This window comes from Cydia strobilella, chromosome 15 (assembly GCF_947568885.1).
Source record: "Cydia strobilella chromosome 15, ilCydStro3.1, whole genome shotgun sequence".
NCBI classification, from domain to species: Eukaryota; Metazoa; Arthropoda; class Insecta; order Lepidoptera; family Tortricidae; genus Cydia; species Cydia strobilella.
The window spans coordinates 7,829,468-7,855,461 of NC_086055.1; the positions used below are offsets into that span (position 1 = coordinate 7,829,468).

Below are 25,994 nucleotides of genomic sequence, written 5' to 3' on the forward strand. Positions count from 1 at the left end.
TGAAGGAATTTTGAACAGTAGACCTATACTTGCTGCTATTTCTAATGATTGTGATTATATAACTCCTGGACACTTCATTTGTGGCGCAGCCTTAACAAGTTATCCAGAAATTGATCTCACTGAAACTCCAGTAAATCGGGTTCCATTTTGGAAAATGTGCACTAAGCTTAAGCAAGACTTCTGGAAAACTTGGTCTCAAAGTTATTTGACCCAACTTCAGAGCCGCCCCAAATGGAAATACCAACAAACTAATTTAAAGGAAGGTGATTTGGTAATAGTAAACGATATGAACACCTCTCCATTAAATTGGCCAATGGCTCGAATAGTAAAAACGTTCCCTGGTAGGGACGGATTAGTAAGGGTAGCTGATGTTAAAATTAATAATAAGATATTTCGTAGAGCCATAACTAAGTTATGTCCTTTACCCGTAATGTAGTTTTAAGAACTTGTCCTATGTAGATTCCTAATGGCGGGTCCAATATTTACCTGTATGTAATATTGCCTGGCCCCAACTATGTTTAATACAAAACATATAGAGTGTAAGCTTAGCTTAAGTATTTTTTTATATAGCAACATTTTTGCAGTTGCCTTTTAATTTGTATGTGGCAACTCGCTCTCTTCTGCTCCCGATCCGAACTCAACGACACGTACCGCGATCACTGTAAATTATTAAATGGAATAAAGTTCATTTAAACTTGAAAAAGCGCTTTTGTATTCTCCAAGGAGAAAGCAAATGTATGTTAGAAACATTCTTATTGTTAACATAATTGTTTTTCATTGGACAAATTAATTATGATTATCATATGACAATCGCCGTCGCTGAATACGAGATGCGAGCAGTTGGACTGAGATAGAACGAGGTCAAAGATGGGAAGGCTTGACGCGAGCTAATAAAGTTCTGCACCTGAGGGCACCTTATGACAACAGCATACAATTCCATAGCTAATTAGCTGTGGCATATTTTATTCCATGTTTTGACTGAATTACTATAATCGGCAGCATTAGACCCTCCAAAAATAACATTTCACAACTACATTCGCCTTAAGGTGAAGCAATTGCGTATACAGTTAATTCCCAGGTGGGAAGCCATACCAAATGGATCACGACCATAAATTGCAATCATGGCCTATGAGAAACACGAGCGAGATATAAGACCAGTCTTAGTCTTACTCATAATTATTACTAGGTCATCGTAAAGCTTTGTCGTAAACCTGACTTTATAGCACTAGTGCATGAATCTTTTGTTTAAAGACAATTTCGTAGCTTTTAACTATGCCCGTAGCAATTTGCGTTTTATTATAGGTACTGTCCTAGTTTTATTTCTGTAAGTTATTTTGCTTAATTTTTCCTATATGTTTCACTATATAATTAAATATTTAAATCTTCTTTATTTTTATTATTTAATTGTATCGTTAACTCATTCACTGACAGCGCGAGATACGCGCTACTACTCGTGTAGCCGATACCTACCTATTTGTTTCTGCTTTGTAGCTAAAAGCGCCTATGAAAGCGGGCTTAGCACGGTAGCATTTTTATCGCCTGACACCATGCCTATCACGTTCTAACAAGTGTGTAAGTGCGAAAGGGACAGGCATAGTGACAGGTGATAAAAATGCAACCATGCTGACACCGCAGAGAACCCACGTAGCGCGTCACTGGCAGTGAATGTGATAATCATAAAAAAATGTGTCAGTATCAGTATGTTCGTTTGCAAAAACCCTGTTTAAACTAAAAAACTAATATGTAGAATAACCTTCGTTAACATATTTACAAGATACTACACCTATATCGCATTATTTCTACGTCAGTAAAGAATCCACCTTTAGTATTTGTTACAAACTATTTAATGATCCATATAATGATGAATATGGGTCAACTTACTACCTACGTGTTATATTTTGTATATTGAAACAAACATTCAGAAAAAAATTAAATAAAAATAATAATCACAGTCCGCTGATGTTCTATAAAAATACCATTACGTTTATAGGTACTAAATTTCACGTTCATGGAAATCATAAAATGCGGAAATTGTTTCTTATTTTATTTAAACCTCTACCCTTTTAATATGTCGTTAAAAGGAAATAAATTAAGATTTATAGTGAATTTAAGTAATTTTTATAACTATGGAATAAATTACTGTTATATTCAGGCTAAAGGAGGCAATGTTGAAAAAATGCAAATAGTCAAGAAATAAATTGACGCATTAGCAATGGCTGTTGTACTTACCTCATATTTATGTAGTTGTACATATTTAAAAAGTATACACAACAAATATCGTATGTTTGTTATGAGTATAAATAAGTAAATACTTTACGTATCATGGTAATTTTTATAAGGTTAGGTTATATTGACGTGTTATCATGTTAAGCCACTATTTACAACTTTGTGCGCGCTCAACTTTATTTGTCCGTTTTATTGTTATGACTTCAAGCGCCTACAGTTGCGTGTGTCCGCAGGCTACGACCACCCCTTACGTTTTGTTTTTAAACCACATCGTATTGTTTTTATCCGTGTCTACTAAAGAGTGTCTATTTCATTGGCACTCCCAGGCGCTGTAACAGTTTGAATTTTAACGTAAGGTGTCGTTTTAATTGTTCTATCATTGCGAGTGTCATATTCATTCATATGATTTCATATTCATTGAATCATTACATTCATGACCAACATAGTACAGATGTATGGCATAAAACTTTGCCATCGTATTTTCTCGGAAACGTCCGTATTTGTCATGCTACTTTAGTCAACCTCAGTTCATTTTGCACTGAGACTGACAGAAATAGCATAAAGTGAAAATACGAGTAAAGGATTATGCAAATCCAAATGTCGCAAATCGGTTACCTTGTGGTAACAAATATGTGCAAATTTTTACATAATAAATTGTCATAAGGTATAATATTTGTGTAAATAGATATTAGGTTGTATTTTCAAAATAAAAACCTAACTTACTATAATAGAAACCATCGATTATCGATTCAATAGCAGAATTAGTCGATTATTTATCAGGGGAACGAACAACTGCGCCAGCCGGCTGCGGTCAAGGCAAACAGATTTCGTCACAACCCATTCAGAGGGTAATTCCAATAGCTTTCAGAATGCAAGCCGCTTTGCCCTTAGCTATAAGGAAAGCGTCGGCGCGGCATCAGTATCACGCGCGGCACCGTGCGTGTTGAAGTTTTCTTGTGGTCTAAATCGAAAACTTAAAATTCACGCTAATCAGTAGGTACGCCCCTAGTCTGTAGCACACCCCATCTTATCGGCTAAATCACCTAATCTGACCCCTATAGGTTATGTACGCTTTTTATTACTACCTGATTGGCGTAGATGCAGGGGTGAGTAATGCTCCCACGCATTCGCGCTAATCACGTCGTTACCGACAACACGTCAAACCCGTGACAAGTGTAACAGAACAAATTTGTTGACTGTCCAGCCTACTAGCGTCTTTATTTTTGCCGCGGAAGTCAATGCGCTTTTAAATTTAGATCTTTATTTTATTTCTAAAATAGTTCAAAACTCGAATTTACTTCATTTGTACTTGTACAAGTACGCGGGGACTTACGAGGTTAAAATCGATTTGCAAAGGATCAGACACATTTTAAAAACAGTTACATATCTTATTATACTGGTTGTTTCCATAACTTGCTTGCGTTTGGTAAGCATCAAAAATATGCGGCCAGATTTACAGGGACAAACAAGTATTTATTTTAGAATCCAACTCAAACGGTGTCAACGGGATTCGCGAATTGACATTTCAAGTTTGTTTGTTTACATTTGAAATTCCTTAAGTTGTTGCTTAATTATTAGAAAAGGGTTAGAAGTCATAATGCGCAAAAAGGAACTATGGAGCGATTCGCGCTTAGGATTTCATTAACAGCAATCTAATAAAAATGCTCCGCGACGTAAGCGCTTGTCGTAGTCCCTTTTAATATAGAATGACACAAACAGACGGCTAAGATTAAAGAGATAAGTAGATGGAATTTCTTGCACACCTCAAAAAAAGAAAACAGTAGAGGAATAACAACTGATTAAAGATAGAGGCAGACTTCAGGCGGCCTTGTCACCAAAAAGCGATTACTTCCTGACCACCTTTGGGTATCGGGACCAAAGAAACAAAAGTTAAATAAAGTTTATTAGAGCATATTATACAGTAAACCAAAGACGAAGGTAAATTTAGTTTGAAGCACGTCTTCAGTTATCGCGACTGTTCTGGACTCTGTAGTATTCCTCTGAGGTGTAAATCAAACTAGTGACCATGTCACAGAAACCACCCAATTTAATAAGATTAGTTTGATTCTACCAGAACTTCAGCTGGAAATCAAACGTCGAGAACACTTGGCTCAACTAGGCCAATTTCTTAACAATAAAGTTCTAAGAGTTCAAATCACATAGTACTAATTGGACCCCTAATTTTCTTCAGTTTTCTTGCTTTTGAATATGGCCCGATCAAGTCCATCTAATCAAAGTAACTTAAATAAAATTGCAATGTTTAAGGTACTTAATGTACTTATCTATGTATGCGCCACTAGTTGCCTAAAAAAATCATTTTATTTCATATAATTTATTTAATTAAGTAATTATGAAAACGGATTATATCGCGTATATTGAATTTATAATACATCCCGACGTTTCGAACTCTTTACAGCGTTCGTGGTCAACGGGTGACTGAGGAAAAATTACAAAGTGCAAAAATACCCACATACTAAAATAATGAACAATCATAGACTACAAACTTTAAGGCTGGTTGTACATGCAAAATCGGTTCATAAGGCTAGTTATACACTATAATTATTTTTCAAGTAAAGATATATATATATATATACGCGATAAAAACTACGCCGGCTCCAACCCTACACCACGGACCCGAGAAGATTTAATTCCCTCCTAAATTGTAGGAGGGTCTCCCAATATGGGACCGGCAACAAACTCGGCGGGACACATCTTTTCAAAACATCAGAATGTCCAGCATCATCCAACACTAAGGTCTCACAGTCTATGTCTCGCTTGCTCCTTTATCAGATGGACTACAGGATCCCAAGCTGGTGGTAGAGAAAAGCCATCTTCCCTATTAAAGTTTGGATATTTCTTAATCTCAATGGCCTCGCGCAGCATTCTGGGTATGTAACGCTTCTCCTTGGCAAGAACCAGATATATATATATCTTTACTTGAAAAATAATTATAGTGTATAACTAGCCTTATGAACCGATTTTGCATGTACAACCAGCCTTAAAGTTTGTAGTCTATGATTGTTCATTATTTTAGTATGTGGGTATTTTTGCACTTTGTAATTTTTCCTCAGTCACCCGTTGACCACGAACGCTGTAAAGAGTTCGAAACGTCGGGATGTATTATAAATTCAATATACGCGATATAATCCGTTTTCATAGTTTTATTTCATGAGTAACTATCGCGGTAACCGAAGACAATATTAATTAAGTAATTGTTTAAAGTTCTTCAAAAACTGCGAGTCTAAACAGAAATACTTTTTTCCGTTTATTAAAAACTTTATTAAAATAATATTATAATTATGAAAGTTTGTATGATTTGTATGTATGTATGTATGATTTGTATGCTTTGTATGATACTCGATCACGCAAAACGCATTTAGTCGTTAGACGCCTTTAGCTAGATTTGGTAAAAATAGTAATTGATAACCTAGTTTAATATAAAGAAAAGGACCCTATTTACTATAAAATATATATGTAATATCTAATGAGCACAATGTCACAATGTACCACAGAGACAAAATAGCCACATACTTTTTACGTCGATTGTACTTACTTTTGTACACATTAAAAAAGTGATTATTGGCGTGTGGTCGTTGCAAATTAAACTTGTTTATTAACAGTACATATTATTATCTCCTCGACAGTAACTTAAAGTCTCTTCTTAAGTGCTCCTTAAGGACTCAAATGTGGTTAAATTAATAGATATGACGAGAAATTGCCACATACACTTCTATTAAATAAACTAATGAACAAAAGTTTATATCAGTTAGGTAAAAATATACTTTGCTGTTATGATTTGTATGTTTAAGACCGTAGTTCAAGGATTTACACATGGTGACAAATTGCAAACAAAAAAGGGCCTTTTCCAGATAAACACTTTGTCCCATATGGGTAGGCAGAGACTAATGACTTTAAGACACGTTTATAATGCTCCTTTGAGTTCCCTCATGAGTTCTCGAGGGATACAAAACATATGTAGATCTACAAATTATCAGAAGTAATGTTTACGGTAATTAAAATTTATCTGTATCTATATCTGTCTCTTAGTATGTACTTCAATTTGAAAAAAGATAAACTTATCAACTTTTTTAACTCGAGTGAATTTTCGAAGGTTTCCAGTCCTGCTAATATTAAAACTCACGTTTACGCATTCCATGAATCCTATATTGTTTAAACCACTTTGAATCGTAATTCGCTGTCACACCGGGACCGCGGGAATGCGCGGGCATCACGCGACCAGCCCCCACGGAGGGCTCGGGGCAACTGACGCCAACGACAGAAAGCTCTCACCAGGGTGCAACCCCCCTCTCTCCACTAAAAATGCACATATTAAAAGTGAAAAAAGCATGACTGCAAAGGAATGCGAGAATTGTTGCACGTCCCCGTAATTACTTGTTCCCTGCAACCCCTTGTTTCTTCGCTTTCTAATGAGGCTCTAAACGAGAGCGAAGGAATGTGCTACCAGTAGAGCCGTTCTATCCTTTTATCTACGCCCGCGATTATGCTCTAAGTTAAATTGGAAACTTCGAGATAACTGTTTTTATACCACGAGTCTCTCTCAAGGAAATGATTAAAATCTAAAACTTTTAGCTTAATGTTTTAGGGGTCTATTAGTTAGACTTAGACTTATTAGCGGTTCAGGTAAAACTGTGTAGGTATTTAGAATATAACGTTACCACACAAGTATGTACTAAAGTGATAGATATTGCGATTCTGAAATTCTATCCGCCTTCAAATAAAGCTTCAACTGTTCTAAAGCGAATGTAGGTACTCTTTTGACCTCCGATATTGCGCTTGGTTGCATTATGCATATAAAAGTCGATCGAGTCTAAGAAAGGAATTTAATATGTACGATCTGAACCGAACGATTAAGTGGGCGATAAAAAGACCTGCTGAAGTATCGTCAAGTAATTGAGATCCTAACAAAGGGGGTTTCGAGTAGTTACCTGAGCAACAGCCGCGCGAGCAACGAACGGCTTTCAATAAAACTCTTCAGTGAAGTGTACAGCAAGTCGTTGCAGTACTCTATCTAAATTCTGAATTCATACGACGCTGAATCGGCGAGATAGTTGAGCGAACGAAAGGAAGTTTTGATTTCTGTTTGAATAATAAAGAACGTCACAAACTTGAGTGTATTTTGTTTGTTATTGCTTCACATCCGTTAGCGAATGGTGAATGTTGAACAACGTTCTTTGTAACTAGTTTACTCAAAAAATTTATTCGTTTTCCTTAACCGAGAAAATACCACCAAAAACCAAAAATGAAATGCAGTTTCCATGTAAAGAACTAAAAGAAATATATTATGGTCTTACTTAGACGTAGAGTACAATCCGTTGATTTATAACTTACAAATAATGCCTTCCGGAGTTGAATGCGATTATAAGATTTAGAACCGTAGAAATCTGGTGTAGCTTTCTCATAACTAAAATGGAAGCTAAATTTCAACAGTTTCCCAAATACAAACGACTAATAAATATTGAAAATGTTCATTAGCACAGTTTGTCTGTTGACATTTCGAATCAGCTAAAACCACAGTTAAATTCATCGCCCAACACTGACCTATCCACAAACGGCATCGCCGATTGGCCAACTGACATTGAAAGGGAATTCGCCAGAGACCGCTCCGCTCCAGTGATTTAAGGTGTCCCACTTTGTGCAAACCCTGAATGGAAGAGTAGCGACCGGCAAGAACCCATACCTGTTCGTAAATCAAGATACTTCTTTCAAACATCTTTCTAAAGTAACAACTCTAAAGCCATAAAGATAAGGCTGAAAGTTAAACGCACCCAATCCGACTTTGTATCTTTCGTTGGCCCAAGAATGCGCTATTGAGAAAAGGGTGCTCAGAGATAAGGGCTTTATCGATGCATAAAGTATGTTATTATGAAGTTTGTCGGCCGCCTCTAAGATGCTCCGAGCAAAAAAGAATGCAACCTTTATTCATCGAGGTATTCCTGGCATCTCTTTATTTGCACCAGTCGTAAATTTCACGGGCTTAGCGGATCGATGTTTTTATTTATGCGTCCCGTTGCGTGAACAGATTACATAAACGCCACCATGTGCTATTAATTATTAGAAAATTGTTAATATTTAACGCTAAATCGGACTGTTTTAGCATGAAAGCCTATTTTAATCATACTCGGAAAAGTTAATTAAAGTTTCGATGAGAGAAAAAAATATTATAGGACTTAGCTTGAGGAGTTTCAACTACTTTATTACGGTAAGCGGCAGTCTGGCGTCATAATATTCTTGTTATTACCAGGCAAAAAAGGCGTTCGTTTCACTTTTAGATAAAAAGGGGAATATGAAGCGATGCCGACATGTGGCGCGCAGAAAAAATTCAGGTGTCCGTTTACACAACAAAAAACTTGACCGTTTTTTTTTGTCGTGTAAATAGGGATTTGTTTACAATCGGAAGGATATCCCATCAAAGTCATATGTATCCATGTCATGTTTCTATATTTTTATTTTACGAATTACTCAGAAAAGAAGACACTTTATACAATTTTGGGATCATTATAAATAAAATGATCATTACATTGCAAATAACTTGGATTGATATCGGTATAATAAATAGTAATAAATAGTTATTTGTTTTCAAAGGGGGCAAAGTTGTCGTTTAACCTCTCGTGCTAATATTGTGCACGAGCGTAGCGAGTGGTTCGAAAAATGGAACCTTGAGCGTGGCGAGAGTTTCAAGGCACGAGGGTTGAACAAATTTTGCCACGGAGTAAAAGACAAGATTTTTCACCACACCAACACAAGGAAAATACTAAGGCCCTCAGCACTCAGCACACGAGGCATAAGCGTAACAGACGCGTAAGCGTATCGTAATACGCGCGTAGAACGAGAGCGCTACGCCTACGAGCACCTACGAGCGCCTACAATCTCAAACAAGTCCGCACACGAAGCGTAGTCGTAGCGTAGCGTATGAGATCTCTGTCGTCATTACGACAGGCGTAAGCGTAGCGTTAGCGTAAAGAACTTGTATGCAAATAGAACGATTAAAGCTTACGCGACGCTTGGCGCCCAGAACTACGCCTCTCGTACTGTAACGTTTTTACGATACGCCCACGCCACGCTTACAAACGGTAAAATATCAAACAAAATCAAAGCAAATCGATTAAAAATAAATGTTTTTAATGATCCTTCCGGCCGATTTCGACCATGGCGACCGCTTCGACTCCTAGTAACTAGGAGCTAACTGTTACAGTTAGCACGGCGCTCATGCGCCCGAATATGGCTGACGTAGCCATCTTCGAGGCGAACCCCCGTGCACATTGAGAGCACGTGAGAACACCAGCCACATAATGGTAATGAATGGAAGCAGGCTGGCGTGCTTTCAGCTCGTCGCGTTTAGCATCGAGGTCAACTATGCGTTGCTCCTCGAAATCGCGGACTTTGTCCTGCACCAGCCTGCGCCATTCAGGACGCTGTGCTGCCGAACCTTCCCACCGAGAGGGCTCGATGTTGCATCTTTTCATGTTTCGTTTCTGAACATCTTTGTATCGGAGGAGTTGTCCGCCAGGTTTTCGCTTACCCTCCTCTAGTTCAGAAAAATATTAATCATTCAAAATCATTATTTAAAAATCAATTCTACCAGTACCAGCAAACATACGAAAACAAATTTAACTATAAAACTCCCATGACACTCAAACATATTAAATTATTTAAAAACGGGTCACTCAGCTCGATCCAATTTACGAGGATCGTCTTCACGGAGCAACGACACGTCTTCACTGGTCGAGGGCGGGTAAATTTGATCGAAACATGTCGAGCTATACGACTTAATAATACGTAAGTTACCCGTTTTAAAATAATTGAATATATAAGAAAAAAACTCAAAATTTGCATTTGATTACTTTGCCTCACATCACATGTGAATAAAATGCAAGTTTCTTATCAGTTTTTGAACAATTAAGAGAGCCTTTTACCAGCTGGTGTGGTGAAAATAAATATAGGGTAAACCCACCAGTGAATGAACACCCCCAAGTGAATGAACAAATTCACGTTTTTTGTCTAAAATAAGAAATATAGCAATTTCTACCACTTGTCATACTTTTTTTCTTATAAACAACTTTATTTCCTATGCAATGGCAACCCGTGATAAATTTATATTCAACCAGTTTGAATATGACTGGCGTTTGAAGTTTACGTGTTTCTGGTTTTGAAGTTTTGTATGGAAAAATTAGATCCCAGATAAGAAGAGTGTACGTTTGGAGCAACATGTGAAGTGCTTATTTAATGTTTACCTGTACAAAGTTTTGTTACTTGGATAGATTAAGAGTTAAACTTTCTATAAATGCACACTTTGTCGGCGTATTATGCGATTAAGTCTTTATTTTTTAGAGTTCCATTACTGGCTTATCAAATGTTCTGAAAGCAGTAAATGAACGGTGTGTTCATTCACTGGTGTCGTCTAGATTTCATTTTTTTTCTAAATTTATATGTAAACGAAATGGTATTGAGTTTATTTTTTTGTGATTCTGCATAGAAAACGATTCTGATTCATTCAGCCAGTATTGGAACAAACCAAATTTCTAGATTTTTCATAGTCCGTTTACTAGATTTTTCATGCCTATGTATGAATAGTACAAAATTTGGCTTGTTCATTCATTGGGTTTCTACTAATTCTATGTATGAACAATGTAACCACGTAATATTGTCTTCGGTTACCGCGATAGTTACTCATGAAATAAAACTATGAAAACTAAAAATAAATTAATTATAAATTCAATATACGCGATATAATCCGTTTTCATAGTTTTATTTAATGTAACCACGAACAACGGAATGAAAAGTCTATTATTTTAAGCATTATTTGCTGAGCCTGACCTTTTTTCATCAAAATATGCACGTTGTTTCTTGTTTTAAATATTGATTCTCTTTTTCTTATTAATATGTAACAGATTTCGGTGTTATTGGTGAATAACCATGATTTTATTACATTTTTATATATTTAATATCAAATAGAGGGGATAAAAAGATATGAACGCTTTCGCTATACCTACTAGAATAGAGCTGGAAACGGGTTTTGTGTTAAAAATGTATTTTTAATGCTGATTAAAAAGATCGAAATTATGTTCATTCACTGGATTTTGCGGTGTTCATTCACTAGTTTTCATGTTCATTCATTAGGTTTTTGGGTACTTTTTGATAAATAATGTTATAACTCAAAAACTATGAAAAAAAAAATCGCAGAAATAACTTTTTTTAATAATTAAATGAGGATTGAAAAATGTAATAGATGTCATATATTAAAGAAAAAGTGACGAAGCCCTCCAGTGGGGAAGGCCGGATTCGAACCGGCGTCTTTAGCTATCGCGGCTAACGCCATGAACCCCTAGGCCACCCCGCCACGGCGGTGCCCGTCCGAATCAAAAACACAAATCAAAATATTTAATAAAATAATTTGATTTGTTCCCAAACTTGTTTTTAAATGAGGATTGATTAAATTGCAATTAATTATTCAAATTATTAATGAATGCTGAGAAATGATTTTTCATACTTGGATATTTCATAGTGTTAATTCACTGGTGGTCTTACCCTAACACACAATATTTATTTATTTATTTATTCAAACTTTATTGCACAAATTTACACAAAAAGAGTACAAATGGCGGACTTAACGCCTTGAAGCATTCTCTACCAGTCAACCATTGGGCTAAACAGAGACAGTTAGTTTGGTGCAGGATTGTAAAGAGTAAATATGAAAAAGATCCAAGTCAGACTACTATGATACTATATTTACACAAATATCCATAAAAAATAAATAAATAAGAAAATAATAATATACCTACAATATAATATTCGTATGTTTATGTATTATTCGTATACGTGCTTTAGCTATAATGCATACAATGTATGTCAATCATGTCATATCATCCCATGCCATTTTACGACAAGTATAAAAGTCTTGTATACTCAACCAAAAATAATATTATGTAAACACGAAAACTTTGATAGACTGTCCCATAATGAACAGACCTGATTCACTTCTGCGCAACATTTCATGACATGTTATGCACTATTGTATAGATACCACATCTAAACAATAGTTAAGACGAAGAAGCGTCAACTTGTTTGCTTTATTTTCAGGTTTAGACAAAGTGTGAGTTCAAGTGTCTGTATCGTTCACAGAGCTTATGGTCATGTACTTAATGTACTCGTATACGAGTACAACTTGTTAGGGTTGCTAAGATTGATGTAACGATTAGAGACAACGATAGTCGTCCAACTCAGATCACAGAAGCCCCGACCCTTAGTACCCTTGTTACCTAACAACTTGGAACATGCCGTTTCACGTAATGACTTCATAAAGTTACCTTTAAACTAGCTACCGGCTTCGACACCTTTCATTACAAGAAAGAGGTAACTTTGTACTCTTTGTAGTCACAGAAGGGGATTTTGGTTCTAAGTAAATATATTGAGTTTATTACATACTTAGAGTTAGACCAAGCTAAGTAGGCAGCGATTTTGATAGGCCAGACTGTGCAAGTGTTATTTAAACGTCACAATTTCATAGAAGTTTGACGTTTAAAATAACACTCGCACATTCTGGGCTATCAAAATCGCTGCTAACTTAGCTTGGTCTAACTCTATCATAAATTCATTATAACTTAGTCATTAGTGCGTAAATGTTTTTTGATTCTTTAAATTGTAATGAAATCAAATTTTTCGAATAATAAACAAAGTACACTTTAAAAGAACGATCAATAATTTAAAATTTAAAATAATAATAACTTAATATCGGCCACCACATAATATAATTATGCTAGCTTAATCTACTATTAAATGATAGTGATAAATCTTTAGGAACCATAAACAAACTACATTTAATAATATGTAATTATATTATACGTAAAATAAAATTAAGTTTACCTTCTAGTCGCTAAACTATACTCTACACGAAAAATTGTCAGTAAATGTTGAATCAGAAGTATAAATACAAAATAAAACTGATTTTGTTTTGTTTTAAAATCTAACCAAACAAATGCAATTCTGTTCAAATTAAATAATATATGATTAATACTCGTACTTGTTTTTTGAAAGGCTAGACTGGCTAGAGTAAAGCATAAATAAAGTATCATACTTACCTATATCAAGCGAGAAACTCTAGGAGTCAATTATAAGTAGGTAAATTTTGCCATAGGTATTTTGCAAGCATATCGGTTATGCGCTCAAGTTAAACTTAATTGGAAGATCGTTGTATGTTTATTCATGTGAAACAGCTTAGCGAAGCATATGGCTAGTTCTGGGCCGTTTGCGCTGCCTCAGAGAAATGCTTTGGAAGCGGGTTTCTAGCGCCGGAGCGGAATTTAAAAAGCTCTCTGATTAGTAAGAGTTGGATTCCTGCATTCTTGTATGACCAATTAACTTACTTAACCCCATAGTTGAATGCCAGGTTAACGGGTTGTCAAGGATACTGCTAATTTTCGTCAATTAGGTAAGTATCAAGACCAAAGAGATAATCAAGACAAACTTTTAAAATAGTTTTGGAATTTACAAGTTTAAGGCGGTGAATTATGTCGTCCCTAACTTTCATGGTATAGCTTCGGACTTATTAATAGCACTGTTATACACACTTTTATATACATTTTGTGATTTTAATCAATTTACCTACTATGTCAAGTTTTACCTATCCAATTCCGACAAGTAACAGGAAAATCATAACTCAAAGATTACGAAGTTATCAGAAGCCGCGTAACATTTACAACACTTCCACGACACTACGTCCGAGGCGAATGGATTTCACCGTCTATAAATTTCATAAATTCGATATCCTACCCTACCGTGCTCCCAGACGTGGTCGCATCCGAAACAGGCCCGAACATCAACAAGCGAACTATGAATCCCTGGAAATTTTCATTTAAAACATTATTTATTTTCGTATTTTTCGTTCGCCTTATTACATTGTATTTATTTCGTTCTTTCTATCGAATGGTAGACTATATTTTTATTTTATTTGGACTTGGATAGGATGCATTTTATACAAAATTTGCTGCACAAAGTGCGCCACCGTAAAAGAAATTCAGTGTCAAACAAAACCTGGTGTTAGTGGAGGTGTTGATAATGCGTTTTGCAAGAATAAAACCTCATATTATATAATATCTGAAAAGGACATCAAGGTAAAATGGCTTTTGTCTCCGAAAACACTTAAGCCGCAGTATATAATCCCCCAACAATAAATCTCGCTCTCACGCGTAAACATGCTATCAAAAAATTAATCGTTTAGCCAAAAATATGTCACACCGTTCTCCCAAAGGATTTTGAGGCGGTAACGGGGAAATGTGAAAAATTGCGTATTTGAACAAGATAGGTACCAGAAACAACGAAGCTGGCATTATTAAGGGTACTCACGAATATATACTGAGAAATATACTTAAATAAGCAGTAGAATTAAAGGATTCTCTACTAAGAATGAATCTCTTAAAAATTGTATTTAATATACATGTAACGTGATACCAGCTCCATTTTCTGTAATTATTGACCGAAGCGTTAGCGAAGATCTCAGTTTTAACTCGGGCATTTTGCTTTCGTATGTCCGGATGCTCTCCCCTACAGGTCGCAATTCTTAACCGATTCTCGTGAAATTTTGTGACCAGATTCTATGATTAAAATAGTTTTTTTTTTGTCGATCCAGTATTTTCCACTTTTGCATTTTCTAAGCTTAACGCGAGGTCTACAGCTCACAGAGCCACTAGTTTGTATTTAAAATCAACAGGACTGTATGGCTTTATTTCTAAATATATTTTGGTCAAATAAATGCGATTACAGATACTCACAACAGTGATTTTCATTAATATTTTCTTACGGAAAACGGATACGACCCTGTACTCAATAGGTACAGCCAAATGCGAAAAACCCACCACTACAGTCCGCATAGAAATGACTGCGAGTCACCCTCACCAGAATCAAAGTTCACTTATATGTCCTTTTTCGTTGCCATTTCTGCAATACATATTTCAATAACAATATGTACACAAACAAAAGCGTGCTCAAATAAAAACGTACAATAAAACAAATACATGTGACTAAAACTTCCATATAATCGTCAAAACTAGCGAAGGCTAGAAGAGAGTGTTTACACAGAGCGGATAATTCCGGGGGCAAAGCGCGCCGCGAAACGTGAAGATCAGACCCTCAAGGCGCCTTAATGACCTGCAAATATCGGGATATCACACAAGATTTGGGATGCTTTGCTCTTTCAGCTTTGCACTAATGGATGTCCAAAGCTTTGAGTAAGTAGTACCTAAGTGTCATCTTTCCAATATGAGACGTTAATTAAAAAACACATCAATATCCTTAGAAAATTTACACTTTCCTTCGTCTCACAATTATTTAGCTGCAAACGTACCGCAAAATAGTATCTTTTCGCAGACGTGAAAAGGCACATATCACAATAGCCGAGAACTAACACATTAACTAGCCACACCCCTGACCCCGAATTCGATTTACCTTTGCGCCACTCCTGTTTGTAAAAACTTAACGAGACGGGCGTAGAAAAAGTGTGAACGACGGATTTTTTGCTTGAAAACCATTTAAACATTTAAAAGGAATTTACTTGTAAGATGAATGCTATAAGACTATCTAGACTGACTATAATACTGATTTTGACGACTGGTCTGGCCTAGTGGGTAGTGACCCTACCTGTGAAGCCGATGGTCCTGGGTTCGAATCCGGGAAAGGGCATTTATTTGTGTGATGAGCACAGATATTTGTTACTGAGTCTTGGGTGTTTTCTATGTATTTGCATATTATATGTGAACTCGGTGGCTCTGTACTGGCGACTTAAGAAAATTAGCTAAGAGACTTTCAGTGAGCAAGAAGAACAACAACATAACAACAGACTACATAACAATTTCCACAACTCAATAAAGGTACACAACGACTCTCATTGTCAATTATTCAGTAATAATAAAGTAAAAGATTTTAGTGTTATCGGAACATCAAAGAGCTTTTGTGTTAACTGAATTTAGTCTCGACGTTTTTACTGTCTCACTTCAGAGCGTAAAATAAAGTGTTCTTGTACAGTAACACTGAGAAACGTTGACAGATCATTCGCTCACTAGATGGAGCATCGGTCACGTTACGCGAAAAGAAAACGACGCCATGAAGAGGCTTGTTGTGCAGAGCAGAGTGGATGGTACAAGACCCAGATTGCGTCCCTCAATGCGATAGAGCGATCAAGTGAAGTTTCTAAGCATGGCGGGAAACAATAAAAAAAGCTTTACAACGACCTCAATGACCACGACTACTCTGACAAGGGTATATGACTAAGAAGAAGATGGAACTTATAAGACGAGTCTCAACATGCACAGGTTCTCCCAAAGTAATGAAGAAATGGGGCAGCTTACTTCAGTTGCATATAAGAAGCAACACGCTCCGGCCCGAGAAGCTCAGAAGATCCTGGCCAAACTAAATCTACCCGACTACGAAGAGTTCAAGAACCCTCCACCCAACCGGCTGAAATCACATCAACCGCCACATAAGACTGTCTCGATACTCCCTAGCTTAAACGTTAATGAGAGATGGACCCAAGTGGAACGAGAACTTGCCCACCAACCTTCGGACAAACATCAACCCTATAGAAAAACTGCAGGTTTCTCAACTCAGACGAAGTTGGTGCCAGTTGAATCGTCTACGAACGGGTTGGGGTAGAAGTCGAGAGTTTGCATAGCGTATGGACAATATTATCCGCGAATGCCAACATTGCCAACTCAACAAATACCTAGTGGGGCCAGCGGGTGCGGGACCCGCATTGCACGGCTCCACATACGTCGTCGGGGGGGGGGATCCAGCGTTTCTGATCCCCCCCCCCATTGTGCGATTGTTCCTGGCGCCAAGCCGGGGCTGCCGGGGAGCGCCATGGTAGAGTGTACTCGATCCCATGGCGCCCCCACAAACGGCAAAGAGGATATGAAACGCCGGAGTGGGTTTAGTGGGTAGGGCCAGGTTCTCCCTCCCCTCTAGCCAGTGAAAGGGGACGGGAGCGGCGAGTCCCACACACCCCCCCCCATCAATGGCCTTCCCGCGGCCGGGGGGACGGTGCGTAACAGAATTCGCCCACTCCGTTAACAAAAAAAAAAACCCCAATGGATCCAACAATTGGGCGTGCTGCTATAATATACATATAACTGTTACCTATATCTTATGAACGATTGTATTTTTGCCATACGAATAAATAAAAAGTTGAATATATGATTACGACCTCGTCACGCGTAAAATAAATACTTCTATAAAATGTTATTGCAGTGCTGTTTTAATGAAAATTGGTGTAGAATGCAACTAAATGTCGCGGCTCAAGGTTAGAGATGGGTAGTGAGTAAATACTCAAGAGTAAATACCGAGTAAATACTCAGTATTTACTCAATTTACCCGTATTTACTCGTTTATACCCAATTTGGTGGGTATAAACTATTTAGAGTGCTGACACTGCTGACAGGGTATAGAAATCTGAAATAAAGGTGTATTTTGTACTGGATTTAGTAGTCCAATTAGTAAAAAATATATTTTAAGAGGGGCGTTCCATACATGTAACTAAGTGTCACAATAAAAAAAATCTAAAACCACCAACGTGTGGCACATCATTAAATTGGTCTTTAAAAATAACTTCAATGTTATTATGCACTTTTTTCGATAAATTTATTACTTTTGGGAAAAAACCGTTTCCAAAGGCCAAAATAATGTTCATCCCTCTATAACTTTTGGAACAAAGTTTAATAAAATATGAAAAAATAGCGGAAGAATAGACCCTAGAAAACACTTTGAGAAAAAAATATTTTAAACATGATCGGTCGGGTCATTTTTGAGTTTTCATTAAAAAACTCTTCATAAAAGGACGTAAGTGCCGCGTAAACACGTAATTTTGCTTGTACGGGGATTCAGGATTCTAAAAGGCAGACCTGTGGATTCTATTCCAGTCCTCAGTCACTTATTTTAATGGGAGAGTGGAACCCAGCGTGGAACGACGCTTTTTAAGCAGCAGTTGGCCGCAACTAGATGGGTAGTTAGTAAAAACCCACCAAATATTTACCTAAAATAACCGTATTTGCCGTATACCGTAACTATGTATTTAGTGTGGTTAAAATATGATTTAATTATAGTCGTTAGTTTTCAGGCTGGCCCTTTCGGTTAGCTCTTCGTCTATTGTAAGTAAAACCGCACGTGCTACTACCTGCAAAAAAAAGAATCGCTAACTTTGACCGCGTATACTATACGGCTGTACTATGTATAGTCGTTAATTTTCAAGCTGGCCCTTCCAGCTAACTCATTGTCTATTGTAAGTTAAACCGCACGTGCTACTCACTCAATAAAAAACGGTTCGGTCAATTTAACCGGTTATTGAATTACAATTTCTATGGAACTTGCAATAAGATTCAAAATGAACTACGGAAAAATTGCGAGGCTATGTGGGGTCCCTCTACGGTTACTGAGTTTCGGCGAGTCGAACACTACAGAACCAGTCTAAAATATGTCAACGAGATGCGTAACAAAGGTGCGTTATCCGATATAAAATATATATTTATCGGAGAGCGCACTTATACTGGTTTTTGAGCGTTGGCCTAGGGGGTCATCCATAAATAACATCACACGAATTTAGTGATTTCACATTTGGCAATCCTGTTCCCTCTCGTGTGACTTCACATATTTGACCATTTTGTTTTCAAAGAAATTAGCAAATTGAATGAAATATAGTTATTTTAATAAAAATACCTTAAATAATAGGAATATTAGAAATTTTATGACACGAAACCGATACGATATACCGTTTCAAAAACTAGCTTATTTAGTTGTATCGCGAATACAAACAATCAAAACAATTTTCGACTACAAGTGAAGTTAAAGTGACGTCACAAAGTTTGTAACTCCTCTCCCCTTCTTCCCTAATTAATAGTTTTCCATTGTAATTGCCACGTATTTAACCGGTCAACTAATTAATCGAACTTGGGTAGTTCAAAAAAATTGAAATGGGTGCTTTTTTATTTTTAGTACTTTGGTGTCCCACTGCTGGGCAAAGGCCTCCCCTCGTTTTTTCCATTCGACCCTGTCATCCGCATTTTCTCACCATTTGGGGTAGAATGCGTCCAAGTCGTCCCGCCATCTCATTTTCGGTCTGCCTGAACCCTGGCCTGCACCGTCTATGGTGTTCCGTGGGTTCCACTCAGTAACCATTTTGGCCATGGGTACTCAAATTAATAAATTGGCAACAAAAACGGAGCCTTAAATTAATCAATATGAGTTGTAATTTTATGAATTTTGGCCACGTTGCCAGGAAAGACAGTGATAACCTGGAAAAGCTGGTAATCACTGGTAAAATCGAAGGCGATATGCCGAAACGCAGGAGCCCAATGCGGTGGATAGACCAAATTTGCTCAGCCCTTGATGTAACGCTCCACGGTGCCCTATACTCGGCGACAGACAGAAAGAAGTGGTGGCAGTTTGTCCAAGAGAAGCTAGAAGTTACCTAGAAGTGACCACGACCCTCAGTGATGAGGTAACCGATGAAAGGAGGAGGAGGAGACCACATTTTAAAAAGAAAACGGCTATATATTTGAGGCTCATATAAATTATGGGCGCTAAAATATTATACACAGCCAGATTATATTATTATATGCCCAATGAAAGTTCGTGTTTAATATTTTAGATTCCCGAATATTGATAAGCCAATAGCGTATTTGACTGTATTTAAAATTAATTATTTTACACCATGCATAAAATAAAGCACGCAAAATACAAGAAGATTAATAGAGAAACGTAGACAGCAGTTATTTTTAGACACAATTTCTATTTTAAAGCCCGTATAAAACAATAAAGAGTAGGTAATTTGATTGTGACGTCACATGCTAGTGTTTCATATAAATTCCGTAGTAGCAAAATCGTTTTAACAGTTAACAAAAAGAAACTGATTTGACTAGTAGTCAAATACCCTATTAGAATTATATGCCAATGATCGCACCTTTTTTGCAGGTAGTAGCACGTGCGGTTTTACTTACAATAGACAAAGAGTTAGCCGTAAGAACTACTATACATACTATGTAACAATCGCCGCGCTATCTGGTAAGAGCTATATTGTAAAGTATTTTCGTCGCAGTTTTATTTTAATAAAGAACTGGTTAAAAACTGTATAATATGTGAATCAGCTTGCAACATGCACTTATCTAGAACGTAGGCAAATAAGTAACTTTGAAAGTAATTAAGTACCTTCTTATTTAAAACAAAATTGTTAACTATACTTTATCACGTCTATATCCGCTAAATTCCAAATTACCTCTCACTGATAATCACCTTTTTGCCAAAAACTAAGCGTAATAAGCTTCTTGTAACATAAATATTATTAATACACGTTAACACAATTAAATAAAAACCAATTTAGTACTTAAATCTCACCAAAATATTGAAATTTTGTTAATAATCGTTTTTACTCACCAAAATGAGTAAATACGAGTATTTACTGTATGCTTTGAGTAAATACTGAGTAAACACTCAGTATTTACTCACCCCTACCCATCTCTACTCAAGGTGCTGTACTTCTTAACTACAAGAGTTATGGTGTGTAGTATGCTTCCTAATGCGAAATCTATTAGAAGTAATCTATGGAACCGGTACTTGACTGCGTTTTATCAGGGACTTATCGGGACTTTATGGAAACCAGCTGGAACCACTTAAAGGACGAGCCGATACCTTTTAAAAGGATTCATTGTATGCACCGATTAGAGGTCTACGAAACCATTTAGGGCGGTTGGAGCTACGTTTTTAAGTGCCTAATGCATTTTAAACTTTAAACAATTCCCTTAAAAGTATGTGTAGGAAATGAAGACTGTGCGGAAAGAGAAGAGTCGTGGAATGTATGGGCCCAATACATTCTACGACTCTTCTCTTTCCGAACAGACTTTACCTGGTTATGGTACGTGAAATTTAATTATTTACTAAATTCTATTAATCGTACGAGTAAAAACGTAGTGTTTGCATTTACTTATTTTGAATACTTATTACAGGTATCAAATTACGAACTTTTTTGCTTGGTTATATGCTCGTAATAGTTATTTGTTATACAAGGATGCAAAGTTGTATTTCAACACACGAGAAGTAAAATACATTTGCACCCGTGTTGCAAGATTGCAAAATTGATCAATTAGTAACTGTATACTTAATTACCCTAGGAATTCAAACAATGTGCTCTATCCAAAAACAAATAAAAATTCTTTGCGAAGCGGTATCACGCTTCCGTTCTCGGTTCTAATCTATTTAAGGCGTCCCTAAGTGAAACATTCTTCAAAAAATGTCCTGAAGATTGGACTTTGCCTTCGGCAGCGGCCGTTACGGATATTTACTGCCCATTTGGACCCGAAGAATTTTAATTCTATCATACAAACCTTTTGTATGGACTGACGGCACGACGTGGAATTTCACGCCTCACCTAATTTATACTTCCTCGTTTCTTTACACACACATTAAAACGCAGTATCCATGTGGGATATGTGAATGGTCGCTTGCATGGGGGTGCTAAGAAAAAAATAAACAAAGTGGAGACGTTTTGACCTTAAATAACGCCATTAAGCTTGTGCAAGTGTTGTCACATGGAAATACGCGGTGTTGGTAAGGATTTGAATCATATTAGCTCGTACGCCCCCGCTTCCTCTAATAAGAAACTAAATGTAAAAACCAGCGCATTGCACCGGCAAAGAGATTTAATTTAGATTTAAATTCGATCTAGACAAACGGATAAGACGTTAGTGTATTTCAATGACGGAGCGTTCATACAATTAGATTCCCACCGGATTGTCTAAATTGAGACATTTTCCCACCTCGTATTGCAGGTTTTAACCCTTATACCGCCAAAGACGACTACTGACGCGCGCGGCTACAACTCAATATCAACCATTGTGCATTCCGCCGTGCACGACAGGCGTGGCGGCGAAAGGGTTAAAGTAACAGCAGACCAATTTGCACAGCAGCGGAATTCTTGCTCTATCCTCCCAATTAAATAAAATTGTTAATTCACATCACACTGTCATATAAATAAAATATACTTACCTACAATACCTACATTCTTTCTATTTTATATTTTAACATTTCTTAAAACACGTACGTTCGGTTGGTCCACGTTAAAAGTGAAATTAATTTGGAACGTAACCGTCAAAAGAAAAACAAACGGTCCTTTACTCCTATTGTCCAATTATAACAAATTATTGTTGTGTGTCGTCACAACAAAAATTAATGAGATCGACTATTGAGCCTTCCACGGAAAATTATCTCCAAATATCAGAAAATACGTTGGAATATGGTTACATGATTTAAATGTTCATACAAAAATGATTTGAAAAATACTATGTAAATGGCTGCCAAAACCCAAATCCCACAAAGAGTAAAAACTTACTAAATTTTAATTGTTACCTACAGGGTACCTACAGAATTGGGCGTTGTTTACTTTTTTTTTTTAATAGCCCGTAGTGTCTAGTATCCCACTGCTAGGCAAAGGCCTCTCCCTTTGATTTCCATGACTCCCGTTGTTGAGCTGTTTCCGGCCAGTTATTAGTGAAGGTGTCTAAGTCGTTCCGCCATCTCCGCCTGGGCCTGCCACGTCCGCGCTTCTTTTACGGCATCCACTTGGTGGCTATACTAGCCCACCTATCCGGATGCATGCGGCAGACGTGACCTGCCCAGTCCCACTTCAGCCTAGCGGTCTTCTCCCCTACGTCAGCTATGCCTGTTCTGGAGCGCAGTGTAGTGTTTCGGATGCGATCCATCATTGCGACACCTAGAATGCTGCGCTCCATTCCTCGCTGGCAAACCTTCAATTTGGACTTCTGACTCACGGTGAGCGACCATGTTTGGGCACCGTACTCGTAGGTTAGGACAGTAGTAGTAGTAGTAGGGTAGGTTGTTTACTTATGGGTAAATAATATACCTTAATATATTCGATGTATTTTGCACTCACTTTAGTAAAATCTAAGAAAAAAAATTGATAGTTATGATATCTACACCCATCTATTTACTCTAGCTACAGGTTATGGTTATTATACCCAACTAGACACTGCTAGACATAAAATAATGTCGTATATTGAAAGCCTAAAGTAAGTTTTATCTGATACCTTTATAGGCACTAAAACGGTACCAACTGGATCACCGTGCAAGCATAATAATTATAGAAATAAAATCTCCAGAACGCAAAAGAATCCTGAGAATTACTGGAACATTCCATAAATACCTTTAATACAGAGTTCGGTAAGTATATTTCCCATTAGAACGCACACCGAATATTCCTCAGGGATTAGGCTCAGATAAACAGGGACTGCGCTTAATATACGTAATGTCATGAAAGAGGGCCTTGCTTTATCAGCAAAAAGTGGAATAATAAAATATTACTTATTTCTTAGTGGGGGCTTCAGTTGCTACGTTTCTTACAAATATGTTGGAAAGACGTAAGTTACGAAAACTCCTTAATCTTACTTGGTACTTATACTGGTATGTTTATGAGCAAATTCTAAAACCGAAAATATTTAGTCAGTTTACGCATTTTAAATGATGACGTTGTAGTAGTTTTTATTTTAAATTACAGTGTCTCACAACCTTTGGGTTGGAAGTAACATGGCAACAATAATAATCCGATATTTAGGTACGCCCAAAACAGGAACGATCAAACCCCGTGTTTATCAAAGTATTGGAGCTCCCGTGCATCTATTAAAATGTCATTAAAACGCCATTTCGGGCTCTTATCGAGCCGTCCGTAATGTACACACAGCTCCGAATATGCACAGCTACTCATTAAATAGAAAGGTATTATGAGAGTGCTAGTAAAAGGCTTGCTACTGATAATGACACGACAGTAATCAAATCATTCATATCGAAATAAATTCACGAAAGCTAGCACAAATGGAAATGGAATGAACTACGAATGTCGTTTTCGTTTCATATTAACGGGTAAGTTATACACAATGTATATTTAGTTAGGTAAGGTCTACATTTCAGTAAAAAAAATATTCTTAATTTAATTAGCGTAGTTTTTATCTGGTGCTTCCAAACAAAATACGGCGGGGCGATATAATAATAATATATTAAATATATCAGTTTAAACGCAAATTATAAGAAACTTTGGCCGTCTTCCTGTGGGCTATATTTTCTTGCCGCAGTACTCATTTAGTTAAATTTAAAATAAAGTAAAATTTTCCATATATCCATTTCAATTGATAATTTATATACCCTAAGTAGTGTGACTGGCTTAAGTGATAAACGCAATTTTTTTTATACAATAATTTGATTAGTTCCCAAAAAAGTTGTTTGAACTGGCTCCTAATACAAAACCAAGCTTTTTCATATTATCCTTCCCTATAATATAATTATGTTCTAGTGTACCCACTAATAATAATGTAAAACAGTCAGAATCCAAACTTAAATCACAGGAATCTATTACTCTGTGGGCGACCTCATAGGATATCATATCATTAGAATTCTATACGCCAATTTCGGTATAATGCACACATATAATGCTCAAACCACTACAAATGCTCAAACACCTGTTTAGCATTCCACAACACGTGTAAGGTCAACTCGGCAGGCCGGCATTAAGTGCGGTATGTTATCGAAAGCAAACATGTTGTGCTGTTGAGGATATCGGCATAAGAGCTAGGCTCTTGACATACCGAGAGTCAGGCATAATCAAAAGTAAGACCAATAAAATCATATCCTTTATTAATTGAGTCGGACCAAGCTAACTCTGCATAGCATTTTAAAGGACAAAGTGTGGCGACGTCATCATTAATGTTATTTTTTTTAATGAATATATGACCTTTATAATGACTTGCCACACCTTGTTCTGTTCAAGTCGGGGCAAGGTTAGCTTATTCGGACTCTGTACCACATACATGAATGAGTAGAATTTTTAGACCAGTAACCTACCCGTAAATTCAAACATTTTTAAATTCGCTTTCGAATTTCACAAATCTTGTTTGAATTTTAAAACATTTAAGTAAAGCCTGACCAGGAATATATGATCATTGTCAAGACGGCGCTGTTATTTTCATGTATAAGTTCAGTATAGTATGAAAATATTAATTCCAGTGAAAGTCCGCAACATGGCGCGTGATCAATGATCATATATTCCTGGTCAGGCTTTATATTATTTGTTTGCATAACGACAACCCGCCCGTTTTTTAGAAATCTATCCTGGCTAATTCAGGAACGTTGTCTCTTGTTTTTGTTCAGTTTGATTCCACGTTGTAAAAAGGTCTGCCTACTACAAGGGTACTATACCATACTATCATGTATTTTAACATATAATATATGTATAATATTTTCTTCGGTTACCGCGATAGTTACTCATGAAATTAAATTATGAAAACGGATGTAAAGAACGCCGAAACGCTGTAAAGAGTTCGAAAGGTCGGGATGTATTATAAATTCAATATACGCGATATAATCCGTTTTCATAGTTTTATTTCATATAATATATGTAATTTATTGGCTGTAATATAATGACCACATAATTTTTATGGCTTAAACCACGTTTTATATCATGAAAACATTTGTAATGTCATTTTCTCACAAATATTGCAGTACCATTAATTCGACTATTGCACCAGAATGAGCCCTAACAACTTAATATGCACGTTCTCCTATTACAAATCCGTAATTTGTCGTCTCAAGCATATCCTAAACGTAGGTGGTTAGACATGCTCCGTATGGCAACTCACGTGGTAATTAACAGTACGGTGCCTTGATACGCTTGCTTAGCACTATTTACGTTCTAGGTACATAAACTACATGTA

At 36.7% G+C, this 25,994-nt stretch overlaps 1 protein-coding gene and 1 long non-coding RNA gene across 12 annotated transcripts in view; one reads left to right on the forward strand and one right to left on the reverse strand.

The window, feature by feature from the left end:
• The window catches only part of LOC134748015 (uncharacterized), a 508,661-nt gene that overhangs the window by 312,449 nt on the left and 170,218 nt on the right, over nt 1-25,994 (forward strand). The gene's annotated exons all lie outside the window — the stretch shown is intronic.
• Nucleotides 1-25,994, reverse strand: part of LOC134747983 (apoptosis-stimulating of p53 protein 2) — a 339,061-nt gene that overhangs the window by 105,055 nt on the left and 208,012 nt on the right. For 3 of the 11 annotated variants that reach the window (XM_063682670.1, XM_063682673.1, XM_063682671.1), the window contains exon 1: nt 6,368-6,503. The exons of 3 other annotated variants lie outside the window; for them this stretch is intronic. Coding sequence is in view for 1 of the 8 variants with exons in the window: in XM_063682675.1 (XP_063538745.1) it covers nt 6,320-6,382 (63 nt within the window). In the remaining 7 variants the exon portion in view is untranslated. Of the gene's footprint in view, nt 1-6,319; nt 6,505-25,994 lie in introns of those variants that run through there. 5 more of the 11 variants (XM_063682665.1, XM_063682675.1, XM_063682667.1 and 2 more) reach the window with 5 other exon arrangements.